At 43.2% G+C, this 15,134-nt stretch overlaps 1 protein-coding gene across 2 annotated transcripts in view; it reads left to right on the top strand.

Moving 5' to 3' along the window:
- The first annotated feature begins 3,792 nt into the window (after positions 1-3,792).
- Positions 3,793-15,134, top strand: part of shmt1 (serine hydroxymethyltransferase 1 (soluble)) — a 39,172-nt gene continuing 27,830 nt past the window's right edge. The window contains exons 1-3 of one of the 2 annotated variants that reach the window (XM_072268425.1): positions 3,793-3,865; positions 8,943-9,053; positions 9,843-9,988. In XM_072268425.1, the coding sequence (XP_072124526.1) occupies positions 8,973-9,053; positions 9,843-9,988 (227 nt within the window). In that variant the 5' untranslated portion in view covers positions 3,793-3,865; positions 8,943-8,972. Of the gene's footprint in view, positions 3,866-4,664; positions 5,035-8,942; positions 9,054-9,842; positions 9,989-15,134 lie in introns of those variants that run through there. The other variant, XM_072268426.1, reaches the window with a different exon arrangement.

The following is a 15,134-nucleotide window of genomic DNA, read 5'->3' on the forward strand; positions in this document are numbered from 1 at the left end:
CCACAGAGTCATCTACGGAAGTCTCATAGTCCCATAGAGGGATCAGAAGCAGAGAGAGTGAGAAATTTCAGGTTCCTGGGTGTCAATATCTCTGAGGATGTAACCTCAATGCAACATATTAATGCAACTGTAAAGGAGGCAGGTTTGCAATCTTAGATTGGGTGTTGTGTAATAACCTAGATCTTATTAGGGAGCTTAATGTAAAGGAACCCTTAGGAGGTAGTGATCATAACATAATTGAATTCATACTGCAACTTGAGAGGGAGAAGCATAACTCACATGTATCTGTATCACAATGGAATAGAAGGAATTACAGATGGATGAAAGAGGAGCTTGCCCAGGTGGATTGGAGGGGGATACTGGTGGGGATGACGGCAGAGCCGAGATGGCTGAAGTTTCTGAGAATAGTTCACAAGGTGCAGGTTGGATATGTCCCACAGAGAAAGAAGTTCTCAAATGGCAGGGTAGGCTACCATGGCTGACAAAGGAAGTTAAGGATTGCATAAAGGGCAAGAGAAGGGCATATAAGGTAGCAAAATCGAGTGGGAGGTTGGATGATTAGGAAGCTTTTAAATTCCAACAAAAGGCAACTAAAAAGAGAAAAGATGAAATATGAGGGTAGACTTACCAATAATATAAAGCAGGATACGAAAAGTTTTTTTCAGTTATATAAAGAGAAGGGTGATGAGAGTTGATACTAGACCACTGGAAAATGATGCTCGTGAGGTAGTAATGGGGGACAAGGAAACGGCGGATGAACTTAATAGGTACTTTGCACCTGTCTTCAATGTAGAAAACACCAGCAGAGTGTCAGGGAGCAGGAGTGAGTGCCATTGCTATTACAAAGGAAAAGGTGCTAGGCAAACTCAAAGGTCTTAAGGTGGTTAGGTCACCTGGCCCAGATGGACTACGTCCCAGAGTTCTGACAGAGGTTGCTGAAGAGATAACGGGTGCATTGGTCATGATCTTCCAAGAATCACATGAGTCTGGCATGGTCCTGGAAGAATGGAAAATTGCCAATGTCGCTCCACTCTTTAAGAAGGAAGGAAGGCAAAAGAAAGGAACTTATAGGCCAGTTAGCCTAACGTCCAGTGGTTGGGAAAGTGTTGGAGTCTATTATTAAGGATGAGATTTCAAGGTACTTGGAGACTAATAATAAAATAAGTCAAAGTCAGCATGGTTTCTGTAAAGGGAAATCTTGCCTGACAAATCTGTTGGAGTTCTTTGAGGAAGAAATGAGCAGGACGGACAATGGAGAGGCAGAGGATGTCATTACTTGGATTTTCAGAAGGCACTTGATAAGATGCCTCACATGAGTCTGCTTAACAAGATAAAATCCTATGGTGTTACAGAAAAGATACTGGCATGGATAGTGAAATGGCTGACAGGCAGGAGGCAGCGTATGGGATTAAAAGGGGCCTTTTCTGGTTGGTAGCTGGTGACCAGTGGCATTCCTCTGGGATCAGTATTGGGACTGCTACATATCACATTGTTTGTCAATGACTTAGATAATGGAATTAATGGCTTTGTGGCAAAGTTTGCAGATGATAGAAAGATAGGTGGAGGGGTAGGTAGTGCTGAGGAAGCAATGTGATCGCAGCAGGACTTAGACAGATTGGAAGAATGGGCAAAAAAGTGGCAGATGGAATACAGTGTTGGGAAGTGTATGATAAAGCATTTTGGTAAATGGAACAACAGTGTGGACTATTATCTAAATGGGGAGAAGGTTCAAACATCAGAGGTGTACAGGGATTTAGGAGTCCTCGTGCAAGACTCTCAGAAGGTTGAGTCTGTGGGAAAGGCAAATGCAATGTTGGCATTTATTTCAAGGGGAACAGAATATAAAAACAAGGGGATGATGCTGAGCCTTCCTGTAAGTGTATACCTCAGATAAATATTATGTGGAGATTTGTGACAAATATGACTATATGATATATATGATATATATGTACAGTATCTGAAATACATCTCATGGAAAGTTTTGTTTGATGATGAACTTAAATAAAAAATAAATTTAAAAAAATAATAAAACAAAACACTAGTATTTGGAATATTGTCAAAAGTTTGGACCCCATATCTCAAAAAGGATGTGTTGTCATTGGAGAGAGTCCCAAGGAGGTTCACAAGGATGATTCCAGAATGAAGCAGTTAGGATATGATGAGCATTTGGCAGCTTTGGGCCTGTACTCACTGGAATTTAGAAGAATGCGTGGGGATCTCACTGAAACCTACCGAATGTTGAATGGACTAGATAAGGTGGACGTGGAGAGGATGTTTCCAATGGTGGGGGTATCCACAACTAGAAGGCACAGCCTCAAAACTGAGGGGCAACCCTTTAGAACAGAGGTAAGGAGGATTTTTTTTTTTTAGCCAGAGAGTGGTGAATCTGTTGAATGCTCTACCACAGAGTGTGGTGAAGGCCAATTCTGTGCATATGTTTAAAGTGGAAGTTGATCATTCCCTGATCAGCCAGGGTATCAAAGATATGGTGAGGAGGCGGGTGTATGGGGTTGATTGGGATCCAGATCAGCCAAGATAGAATGGTGGAACAGACTTGATGGGCTGAATGGCCTAATTCTGCTCCTATGTCATGTGGTCTTAAGACAGCAGCTATATTTCATTAGGAGTTTGAGGAGATTGGTTTGTTAACTAAAACACTCAAAAACTCCAGCAAGTGTACAGCAGAGAGCATTCTGACTGGCTGCATCACCATCCAGTATTGGGGGGGGGGGCTTCAGCACAGGATCAAAATAAGTTGCAGAAACTTGAAAATTAGTCAGTTCCATCATGGATACCAGCCTCCGTAATATCGAAGACATCAAGGAGTGGTGCCTTAGGAAGGCAACGGCCATCATTAAAGATCCCCACCACCCAGGACATGCTCTCTTCACTGTTACTGTCAGGAGGGAGGTACAGAAGCCTGAAAGCACACACTCAGTGATTCAGGAACAGCTTCTTCCCCTCTGCCATCCGATTTCTGAATGTACATTGAACCCATGACCACTTCCTCACTAATTTTTTTTGCTCTACTTATTTTATCTTTATTTACCAGGCATATATTTACTTAATGTAACTGAGTGTTTTCTCTATATTTATTTATCGCGTATTTCGTTGTACTGGTGCCGTAAGGTTAACAAATTTCACGACATATGCTGGTGATATTTAATTTTTTTCTGATTCTAATTCTGCCGGAGGATGTGGCTGAGGCAGACATATTACCAACATATAAAAATATACGTGAAGAGGTACACGGATAGGAAAGGTTTAAGGGATATGAGCCGAACGTAGGCTCATGGACTATATTAGATGAGCATCTAGGTCAGCATGAACCAATTGGGCAGAATGGCCTGTTTCCAAGCTCTATAATCATTATGACAGCCTTAAATTCAGCTGAATTGACAGTTCAGCTCAATTTGGTGGGTGTGTTGCACCATCGAGACAAGCTGACTCTGTTTTGAAAGCGATTCTGTCTGCTCTTTCAGGGTGAAATAAAAGATCCCTTGGCACTAATTTAAATGAAAGGCGCAGGAGTTAGCCCTCCATCTCCAAGACTGACGCAAAAAACCTGCACACCGTGTTTTGTGGGATCTTACTGTGCCCTGTGGTGAAACGGGACACAGAACAAACTTTGTTCGAGTCTGACTCGTGATTGGCTGCAGCCATCAGAAAGCGAACGATGATTAGACGACGTGGAGAGTCGGGGCTTCAGCCACTCCATGCTAACTGGAGTACAGAAACAGCATTTTTACTCTGATTGGCTGCTGGAAAGCAAATTCCGTCTCTGATTGGTTAGATTTCATTGGACCTACGATTGCCTGGATAAGTTGTGCGCGCTGGCGCGTTGTCTAAGACGCGACTGGCCCTGGTAAGTTGGTGTGCTTATGCAGTTTCGGGTTCAGTGTTTGCAGATGTTGTCTGACTTTATGCCACTAACGCTGGGAATTAAAGTTGCATCACCGGGATTACATTACATTGCGTCTGAGTTGGAGTTACTGGCAGTTTAGAGGAGAAAACTTGGAGGATCTCCCAAGTACAAGGACTCGGCTGCAGGCCAAGTCCTTCGCAACACTTTCTGCATGTGGATATTCTTTTGGAAGTTGCACAGTAGAGTCAACACTGACCTTGTTAATGGCAGCATATGCGAGCTGAGTTTTATTGTTTGTTTGATATTTAATATTGTGATTAGTAATTGCTGAGACGGATTGGCGGGAATTCAGATGTGTTTATCTTGTTTCGGAAACTTCTGGATAGTTTAAGTCACTATCAGGAGCATGAGATACTGTACCGGAAATCAAGGTTAAAACACTCACACGCCTTGAGAAACTTAGTGGGTCAGGATGAAATCCTTAATCAGGACTGGAAAGGAAGGGCCAGAAGCCAGGAAAAGAGGAGTGGGAAGCGGGAGAGCAGGAGCTGACAGGCGATGGGATGAATACAGTTGGGAGGGGGAAGCTAGAGGTGCCGGGGATCGTGGGGTGGGAGGGAGAAGCTGGGCTGTGTTGGGTAGGAAAGGCAAAGGGGTGAACAAGAAAGAATCTAATTGGAGAGAACATTGGACCGGAACCAGGGGGGGTGGTCGAGGTAAGTGAAGATGATGGACAGGTGGTGAGGGGGGGAAGAGAAAGGGTAATTGGGCCATAGGGATAACAGAAGGGGGAATAAAAGAGAGGGAAGTGGTTTCTGGAAGTCAGAGAAATCGATGTTTGTGCTGTCAGGTTGGAGACCACCAAGAACGAATATGTGTGCCTGGCTTCAATGTGGTAGTGGATAGATGTGCCGGTGTGGGAATAGGAAGTGGAACAAAAATGAGTGGCCCTGGGAGCACCTGGTTGTTGTGAAGGTGCTCCATGAAACAATCCCCAGTCCGCATCAAATCTTACTGATACAGCAGAGGTTACACCGGAGCACTGGATGCAATAAATGGCACAAGTGGATTTGAATGTGAAACACTGCCTCACCTGGAAAGGCTGTTCAGGCCTGAATGGTGGTAAGGGAGGAAGTGTGGGCACAGGTGTAACACTGCCCCATTGCAAGGTAAGTGCCTGAAGGTTGATTGATGGGGAGGGATGAGCAGACAAAGGAATCAGAGAGTGCGATTCCTATGGAGAGGGGAGGGGAAGGTATGATGTGCCTGGTGGTAAGATCCCACTGGAGATGGCTGACTTTGCGGAGAATGATATATTGAATGCATAGGCCAGTGGGGTGGTAGGTGAGATCAATGGGGGTCCTATTCCTGTTATGTCGAGAGGGTGATGGGGTGAGAGTAGACATGTGGAAATTGGAGGAGATTCAGTTGAGGGCTGCATCAATAGCAGTGGAGGGGAAACACTCTTTTGTGAACCAAAGAGCATCTGATGATGCCCTGGAATGGAAGACCTTATTATGAGAGCAGATGTGCTGGAGATGGAGGAACTGAGAAAAGGGAATGGCATGATTGCAAGTGACGGCTGGAGAAGTGTAGTCAAAGTAACCATGGAGTCAGTGGGTTTGCAAAAGCTTGCTCTAGAGATGGAGACAAAGATCATGAAAGCGGAGAAAGCAACAGGAGATGGACTAAATACATTTGAAGGCAGGAACCAAGTTGTAGACAAAGTTGGTGAAATTGATTAAAACAGTGGTTAATGTAACCGAGAAAGAGTTCGGCATTGCTGCTGGTATAGGCTTGGAATTCAGACTTTTACACGTAGGTGGCAAAAAAGGCCGGCGTAGTTGGGGCCCATGTGAGTGCCCATGGCTACAACTTAGGTTTGGTGAAAGAGAGAGGAGCCTAAAGAGAAGTTGTTAAAGTTAAGTATAAATTCTAGCAGACAGATGGGTGGTGGTAGAAGGTTAATGGTTGGGTCTGTTGGTCAAGAAAGAATCGGAGAACTTTGAGACCTGATAGAGAATGGAAGTGTCTGGTGACTGGACATCCCTGGTGAAAATGAGGTGGCCAGGGCGTGGGAACTGAAGGTTGTTGAAGTGGTTAAGGCATGCAAAATGTCACCAAATCTAATTGAGAAGGGACTGAACCAAAGGAGATAAAAGGGAGTTGAGATAGAGGGACGCAAGTTTAGTGGGCAGAAACAATGGATCTACAGAGCAGTCAGGTTTGTGGAACTTGGGTAGGAGGTAGAACTAGACAGTGCAGGGTAAGGCAACTGAGGTTGGAGGCTGTAGAGGGGAGATCTCCAGAGGTGATGAAGGCAGTGATGGTGTGGGCGACAGCAGGCTGATGCTTCTCAATGGAGTAGTGATTAAGGGGTCAGTAGGAGGAGGTGTCAGAGAGCTGATGTCTGACCTCAGGAAGGTGGAGTGGTCAGTCCACCAGATTACAACAGCAGCACCTTTATGGGTTTGATAGTGATTTTGGGATTAGTACAAGGAGTATTGAGAGCAGTGGACAGTACATTACAAACATGTTAACATAAATTATGCATAACTTACACATGCACAAACATGAGCAACAAAATAAGTATTACAATAAAAAGGAAAGGTACATCGCATCCGGAGTTTCTCCGGTTAGCAGATGATTTCCCTCCACGCCTCTCTGACGTAGTTGGAATTCACATACGAGGCAAGTTACAGCAGTGGTTTGCCATTGCCTTCTGCCGGGTGAGTTTCCAAAGGGATCACCAGCTCGTAACCCAGCACAGATGGAAAGCGTGCAGGGGAGCCAGCTAGCTGGATTTGAACTTGAGACCTTTTGTCCCGAAGTCCAGCTGATGCCACTACGCCACCAGCCGGGTCAAGCATAACAATATTTGTGCAAAATTGAGAAAGGGGAAAAGAAATATGGTCTGAGGTAGTGTTAAGGTTTCTCAGATCGATGGCAGTGGAGAAGAAGCTGCAGGTATGAACAAGACTGGAGTTTCAGATGTCTACAGATTTCTAAAGGTGGCAGATACTGTGATTAAGTGAGAACAAAGGCTGATTTCACTGATAAATTATAAGAGTTGAGTGTTTATGCTAGATCTATAAATGAGTGATCCCTAAAATAATGCAGATTATTTGTAACTTGTGTAGGTGAGTGGTGAAATCTGGGTGGAGTGGCTGAGATTGTAGAGCCAATAGATGGGACTAAAGAAGAACAACTTTAAATGGCTGGTTCATGGTCAGCACAGATTTGTGGGCTGAATGGCCATTGCTGTGTTTGTATCCCCTTATGGCTCAATTTGAGTCACAGGAGACAATTAAATTTCACCCCCCCCCCCCCAGGACAAGTAGCCTAATAACCTTCACTGTGTGGATCATTAATGAAGGATAGGTATATGACTTGGCTACTAGGGGATGACTGTCTTGCGTGAGGAACAATAAAATAGCCAACACACTTCCAGTCATCATCCCTCGTGTCTTGTTTTATTTGGCTCCTTTTTGCCTGCTTGTTACAAAAACCTCCCAAGGTGACTTTCATAGTTTGCAGTTGCTCTTTATGGACAGCTGATTGAGGACTGAAGGAGAAAGACATCTTTATGATCTGTACCAGTGTAAAATAATAACTTACCCGTGCATTGTATAACCATACGTGTGTAACACTCGGCTTTCACAAACAAAAGGAGTGCCAACAGTTTCTGTGGACTTTTGATTTCTTCCCAGTGCCTCATTCTGACAGGGCTTTGCTCCGGTTGCTCCAGTTGTAGTTGTATTGTGATCAGCACTCATTGGCTCCGTTACTGTACTGGTGGAGAGACGTACCTAATATCTGGATCCAAGCGTTACTGCTAGTCAAGGAAATCTAGTCTGTCTTTAGCATCTCGGATGTATAAAGAAACAATTGTGAAACATTTAGGGTGTTCGTTGGGAAAATAAGCAACCAAACCTCAACTACAGTACATACAGAGAAGTTTGAACAAAAGGTTTCCTCATAAATGTAGATTTTAGAGTTCTAAAAGGGGTGAGTGAGCCAAAGATGTTTTGAGGGGAAGTTCTACTGGGATGGAAGGCCAAGATGGAGTTTTTATATAAAAAAAAAGTCAAGATATAATTTAGACCAGTTTTTAAGCAGTCCTCAAAAGTTTTAACTTCAGGTGAGGAGTGGGGATGACAGCCCCTCTTTCAGTGGGGTGATGAACATGGGTTTAAGATGAGGGGATCTGAGGAACAGGTTTTTGATATGGAAGGCAGTGGGGGTACGGAATGAGCTATCAGAGGAACAGGTAGAGGCAGGTACAAGTACAACATTCAAAAGACATTTGGTGCATGGATAGGAAAAGAAAGGTTTAGAGAGAGATTGAATTGGGTCAGATAGATAATTTGGTCAACATGGATAACATCTGCTATAAGGCCTGTTGTCTATGCTGCATAACTCTGACTCTAAACAAAATACTGGAACTGGAAATAGATGTGGGAGGGGGGAAGGTGGAAGATTTTACTGTGATTGGTTTAGCAGGGAAATGCCAAAGATCTTCTCTATTTTTTGTCAAGTGATTTTGTGAATGTAGCTTGGAATATAAGTGTGACAAGAACAAGACAAGATTTGATAAAAGTGTCTAAGATTAGTTTTTCATAATATGAATTTGGGAAATAAAAGTTAATTTTGACTTGATGCCCAGTGGAAGACAACAGATAATCACCAAAGGAATGTTGATAAAGGGTAAGAGACTTCATTCCAAGGGGATTGTTAGGATTTTTGGCACTTGAGTTGAAGCAGAAACCGGACATTTTTTTAAGTGGATATGGATAATTATTAAAGAAGATCTCATTAGTGAATGTACTTCAGCTAACTACCAACTTCAAGTTGGGCCAAATGGCCTCTTGATGATTTACGATGGGAAGGGTTTTCTTATTGTTTGTATTTGACAGCCACAAAAGCAAAGTGCAAACTGGGTATGTTCTGCCAAGTGAATGATTATCCAGGATCGATGAAATTCTGTTTACAGTGGAATTAAACATTTCCACAGCCCCTGTGCAACGAAGCAAACTCTAATCCCGTTAACTTTGGGGTGTTTTTGTATTTAATGCAGCACAAGCCCTGAGAAGAGAGTTTTTGGATCATGACGGACATCATTACTGAAGACATCTGGGAATCCCACAATGCGCAGCTGGTGGAGCCCCTTTGCACCAATGACCCAGAGGTAGTTAAAGCAAACAGTTGTCAGAACCCTGTTTACTAAAAACATGACTTGTCTTGGACTTTGTAATGGGAACTCAGCATTCAGGCTGAACATCTTGGATACTGGAACTGAGATTACAGCAACTATGAAAGCCTGTTGCCTGTGCTCTTTTCTGTAGAGTTTGCTCGTGATAGCTTGAAGATGATATATATATTTTTTTTGTAAACTTCCTCTTCTTTTAAAATGTGGGAGCTATTCATTCATCAAATTTCGACTAGGTCCTATTCCCTGACTTGTTCCCATGTAATCTATACTCTCTTAGATGCCCATTAAGTTCCTCTGATCTTTTTCTTTTGCCACTGATCTACACTGGGGCAAGTTACATTGGCCAGATAACCTACTCAGTGAGGGAAATCCATGCAGGCATGGGAAAGGTATAACTTCTACACAGACTGTACTGGAGTTCAAGATCTGGGTTACTGGAGCCATAAGGATGTCTGAAACAAAGTACCATAAATATAAGATAATCATTAAAGTAATGATTTTTTAAAAAATTTCCAGATGAGCCACCTTACCCAGAGCCATGGAAAGGTAATTAACAGTCATACAAAGTAATCCACGTGGAGGCCACAGATAACTGGGTCAACACATGAGGAAGAAAGGACATGCTGATTGGTGAAAGCAGTCTCTGAGAGGTGGAAATACTGGTGAAGGAACATTATCATGGGCTTGTTTCTGCTTTGGGAGAGGTCCCTGGCCTTTGTCCTGTGAAAGAACACTCATGCAGAGTTCTACTCTCCTCCCTGACAGGTGTATGAGATTATTAAGAAGGAGAAGAATCGTCAGAGGCTGGGCTTGGAACTCATCGCCTCAGAGAACTTTGCAAGCCGAGCAGTGCTGGAAGCCCTGGGCTCTTGCATGAACAACAAATATTCAGAAGGATATCCTGGGCAGAGGTAGGGTCCTTTTCCTGAAACATGACTACGTTATAGTCAGAGTTAAATTTAGGGAAATGGACTAAAAGACGGAGTTATGCTGCTCATATACTATTAGAGGGAAACATTTAAGTACCAAAATAAAGATAATAACATGTTATTTTTAGGTACATGAATAGGAAAGATTTAGGTGTATATGGGGCAGATATGGGCTAATGGAACAACCTTAGTTGGGAATCTAGATCAACGTGAACCAGTGGGACCTAAGTGCCTGTTCCATGCTGTATGACTAAGAATCTATAACCTGTTAAACTAAAAGTCCAGCATCTAGTTGTTCAGAATCCTGTTCGTCTGATATCCGGATCAATAATTGTCCAGAATGTGAGCCAGGTATCCAGTGTGAGTGCAAGTGGTGTATGAAGCCAGACCAGAGCTCTTGTAAATTTCCCACTCCTTTTATATCCATCATGTTCATTGGAAAAATTATTATACCACTGTGTAATGTCAAATAAAGAGAAAAAGAGTTGTGTTTGTGTGTATTAAGATTAGTAATATCCAATTGTCCAGAACATCTGCTTGCTTAGCACCCCCAAAATCCCAAAGGTGCTGGATTATCGGAGTTTTCTGTGTTTATTATGCTGTCTGCATATATACTGTCTTTAATGTTGTACAGTTTCCAAATTGTTATAATATAAACAATGACTAGGGAAACTTTGTTGCATTTTCACCTTTAGGCTAGACTTCTTGCAGCTTTCAGTACTTTCATTTGTAATTCTACACTCAGAAAGAATTATCACTGATTGTGATTTTCTTTTTTGACAGCATGAACCTCTAAAAGATGTTTTAAATGCAGTGTTTTTAGTTTTGCTGCCTAGGATCCTTAACACAAATGGAAGTAGTGATTTCCTTTCCATTAATGTTGGCCTTGTTTGTGTTAAATCTAGTCACTTATCCAACGCCGGTGCTGTCTGGTTGAGTGACTGCAGGAGTTGACTTGGACTGAGATGCAGTAGGTATTTTATACTGCACTGAGTGGTGGGGCCCCCTCTTGAGCAGCCAAACTCAACGTGTGTTGAGAAGCATATGCCTTTTAAAAGCAAGTGGAAAGTTGTTCTGCATGGAGGACCCATGCAGGTTGTTCCAGCTGTGGTTTACATTGCCACACCCATGCCACTGCTGGAATTTTGCATTGAGTTGTTTACTTTGTGGCGGTGCATCGTCATAGAGTTATAGAACATAGAACTAGGCCCTTTTGCCCAATCTCATTAATCCCATTTGCCCATATCTGTCTGTCACATTGAGCCATGTCTGTCTATGACTAGCTTATTTAAATGTTACTCAAAATACCTCTGATTCCATCACAATATCTGGCAGCCAGTTCCAGATGTCAACCACTCTTTGTGTTTGGTGTGAGGTGAGAAATTAATCCCTCAAATCCCCCTAAAACTTGTTCTCCCCTTAAATGTAGTGCCCTCTTGTTTTTGAGCACCTGCCACAGGAAAAATATTTTGACCATCTACCCTATGTCTGTCTCTCATAATCCGATCTACCTCTGTCAGGTCATTTCTCAGCCTTCTTTGTGCCATGGAAAACAAGACCAACTTCCATGATTTGTGCCCATATCTAAACTCCAGTCCAGCATGTCAGAGTCGGTAATCAAAGCATGGGTGATTTTTATAAGCACTTTTGTATTGAACCAGTATTAACTGATGCACCAGGTTCTAAAAGGGAACGGACCATTGAAACTGGCCGCTGTTCGGGGTTCGCCAGGGTGCACTGGTTGGCGTTCTTGTAGAAGTTGCCAACAGCAGCAGGAGGCTGATGGGGCCCACTGAACTAAATTGTCGCACCAATGGGAGAAAGTGGCAACAAGTCAACATCGTGAGGAAGCCTGTACACCCTATCCCAATGCTGGAAGAACTTGAATGAACTCGCTCAGTTGGAGAAGATCAGTGACCACCCATTGCTACTAGCTCTTCCACACTTGTACACACCAACTTGTAGCTGTGGAGCCACGGCAACCACTTAATTCATTTTGACTAGAAAAGGGTTCGTGGATGTGCATGTCACCTCCTTGAGGCACAGTCTCTTGAAAATGTCCTCATTGACTCTGTTTCTGGGCATTATCAACACCAGGTCTCCATTGTTAACGTCGTCTGGGTAGAGGGTGGAAGGTCATCACTGACCAGAAATTTGTCTGAGCTGGGCAAATACTGTGGATACAACAGCTGGACAGAGGCTGTCTCTCCTGTGTCAGTCGCTGGACACCCAAGAGCCTTTCCACCATCTATAAGATGCTAATCAGGTGTGTGATGAGATATTCTCCACAATGAGTAATAACTCTAGAAGCTCAGTGCCATCCAGGATATGGCAGCCCAAGTGACAGGCATCTTATCCACCATTGATGACTGCAGTGCACCACCCAGACTATTCCAAATCCTACAACCGCTCCCATCAGCGAAGACAAGAACACAAGGGGAACATCGCCATCTGTATGTTCTCCTTCCTGTCTTGGAACCACACCACCAGTCCTTCATTGTCACTGGATCTAAATCCTGGAATTAGATAAAGTTCAATCACACAGTGTTTCTTGGTCTTGTGCAACGTAGTTATACGGACTTAAAAAATAGGAGCAGGAGTAGACCATCTGGCCCATCGAGCCTGCCCTGCCATTCAATAAAATCAGGGTTGATCTGGCCATGGACTCCTATCCACCCACCTGCCTTTTCTCCATAACTCTTAATTCCCCTACTATGCAAAAATCTGTCTGACCTTGTCTTAAATATATTTACTGGGGTAGCCTCCTCAGCTTCGTTCAGCAGAGAATTCCACAGATTCACCACTCTCCGGAAAAAGCAGTTCGTCCTCATCTCCATCCTAAATTTACTCCCCCAAATCTTGAGGCTACGTCCGCTAATTCTAGTCTCACCTACCAGTGGAAACAACTTTCCTGTCTCTATCTTATCTATCCCTTTCATAATTTTGTTTGTTTCTGTAAAATCTCCTCTCATCCTTCTGGATTCCAATGAGTATAGTCCCAGGGGACTCGATCTCTCCTCATAGTCTAACCCCCTTATCTCTGGAATCAACCTGGTGAATCTCCTCTGCACTGCCTGTGAAGCCAGTATGTCCTTCCTCAAGTATGGAAACCAGAATTGCACACAGTACTCCAGATGCGGCCTCACCAGTACCTTACACAATTGCAGCATAACCTCCCTGTTCTTAAATTCAATCCCTCAATGGAGGCCAAAATTCCTTTTACCTTCTTGATAGCCTACTGCACCTGCAAACCAACCTTTTGTGATTCATCCACAAGCACTCCCAGGTCCCTCTGCACAATCTCTCCGCTGCAATCTTTTACTATTTAAATAATAATCTAATCTTCCATTTTTCCTCCCAAAGTGGATGACCGTGCATTTACCAACATTGTACTCCATCTACTAGACCCTTGCCCACTCCCTTAACCTATCTATATCTCTCTACCGACTCTCTGGATCCTCTACACAATTTGCTTTTCCACTCAATTTAGTGTCATCAGCAAACTTAGATACACTACTCTCAATCCCCTCATCCAAATTGTTAATGTGTATCGTAAACAGTTACGGGCCCTGTGGCACATCACTCACCACTGATTGCCAACCAGAGAACACCCATGTATCCCAACTCTCTGCTTTCTATTAGTTAACCAGTCCGCTATCCATGCTAATACATCACCCCTCCCCCCATCTAATTCTATGCATCCTTATCTCAGGGATAAGGTTTTTATGTAGACCCTTATCAAACGCCATCTGGAACTCAAAGAAAATAATGTCCATCTGTTCCCCCCTATCCACTGCACTTGTTATATCCTCAAGAAACTCCAGTAAGTTTGTCAAACAGGACCTGTTTACTGAATCCATGCTGCATCTGCATGATGGTCTATTTCTTTCTAGATGCCTCGCTATTTCTTCATTAATGATAGCTTCAAGCATTTTTCCAACTACAGATGTTAAACTAACTGGCCTATAGTTACCTGCCTTTTGCCTACATCCTTTTTTTGAACAGTGGTGTGACATTCGCCTTCTTTCAATCTGTCGGAACCTGCCCAGAGTCCAGAGAATTCTGGTAAATTATCACCAAAACCTCAATTATAACCTCTGCCATTTCTTTCAGTACCCTGGGATGCATTCCATCAGGACCAGGGGACTTGTCTATCTTTAGGTCCACAAGTTTGATCAGCACTACCTCATTAGTGATGGCTATTATATCAAGGTCCTCGCCTCCTCACCTGAGTCCTGCTGAAGGGTATTCACCTGAAACATCAACTGTACTCTTTTCCATAAATTCTGTCTGGCCTGATGAGTTCCTCCAGCATTTTGTGTGTCTAAGCTTATTGTCCACCCTCAGTTGTGGCCTCTGTCTTCCTGTCTGCTGTGGAAACCTTCAGAAGACACTTCAAATCACTGGAGATGTACCGCAAACCTTGTGCCAACAAAATTTGTTGGTGGGATAAGCAAACTAATGCCAGTGTTGTATTTAAGGCTAATAGCCCCAGCAGCCAGATTCTGATTTTCTTCAGCCTACTCCAGTACATGGTGCACGTCCTTAACACTAGATTTCCAAAACAGGAACTCCGTTTCAGCTCCATCACAGTAGAAATTTCCAGATGAACAGGAAATGTTTCAATTATGTTCTCACCATTGCCTTGAAGTTTAAGAAAATAGTAACCTCACTAACCTATGGACTCTGTCCAAAAAATGGCTTAAACTGGAGGATGTAGGAAGCTTGACTCTAGCAGTGTATGGAAACACCATTTTTTTTTAAAAGGTAGAGGATTGTACCACCTCCCAAACTACCCTTTCCATCTCCCTTCCTTGAACCCACAGAAGTGACTTGGAGGCAAGAATGCCTTGCTTCTGAGGACACCACTGGGAAGAAGACAAAAGCATAAGCAAACTAAAGCCTGACTTTTAAGCAAAAAACTTCTCCGAATCGGTCAAGTACTCTAATTCTGTGTTCCTACCCACCTGCGGGACCCATCTACTTTAAAATATCATTTGACTGAGGCATAGTGATATGTCACAAGGACACTGAAGTCTTTCACTCAAACACCAGCTGTTCCTCTGGACTTCCCCATTAATTATGGTGAATGTCTCTGATGCCAAAGAGCATTTGTTTGTGCTGGTTC

The sequence above is a fragment of the Mobula birostris genome, chromosome 9 (assembly GCF_030028105.1).
Source record: "Mobula birostris isolate sMobBir1 chromosome 9, sMobBir1.hap1, whole genome shotgun sequence".
NCBI classification, from domain to species: Eukaryota; Metazoa; Chordata; class Chondrichthyes; order Myliobatiformes; family Myliobatidae; genus Mobula; species Mobula birostris.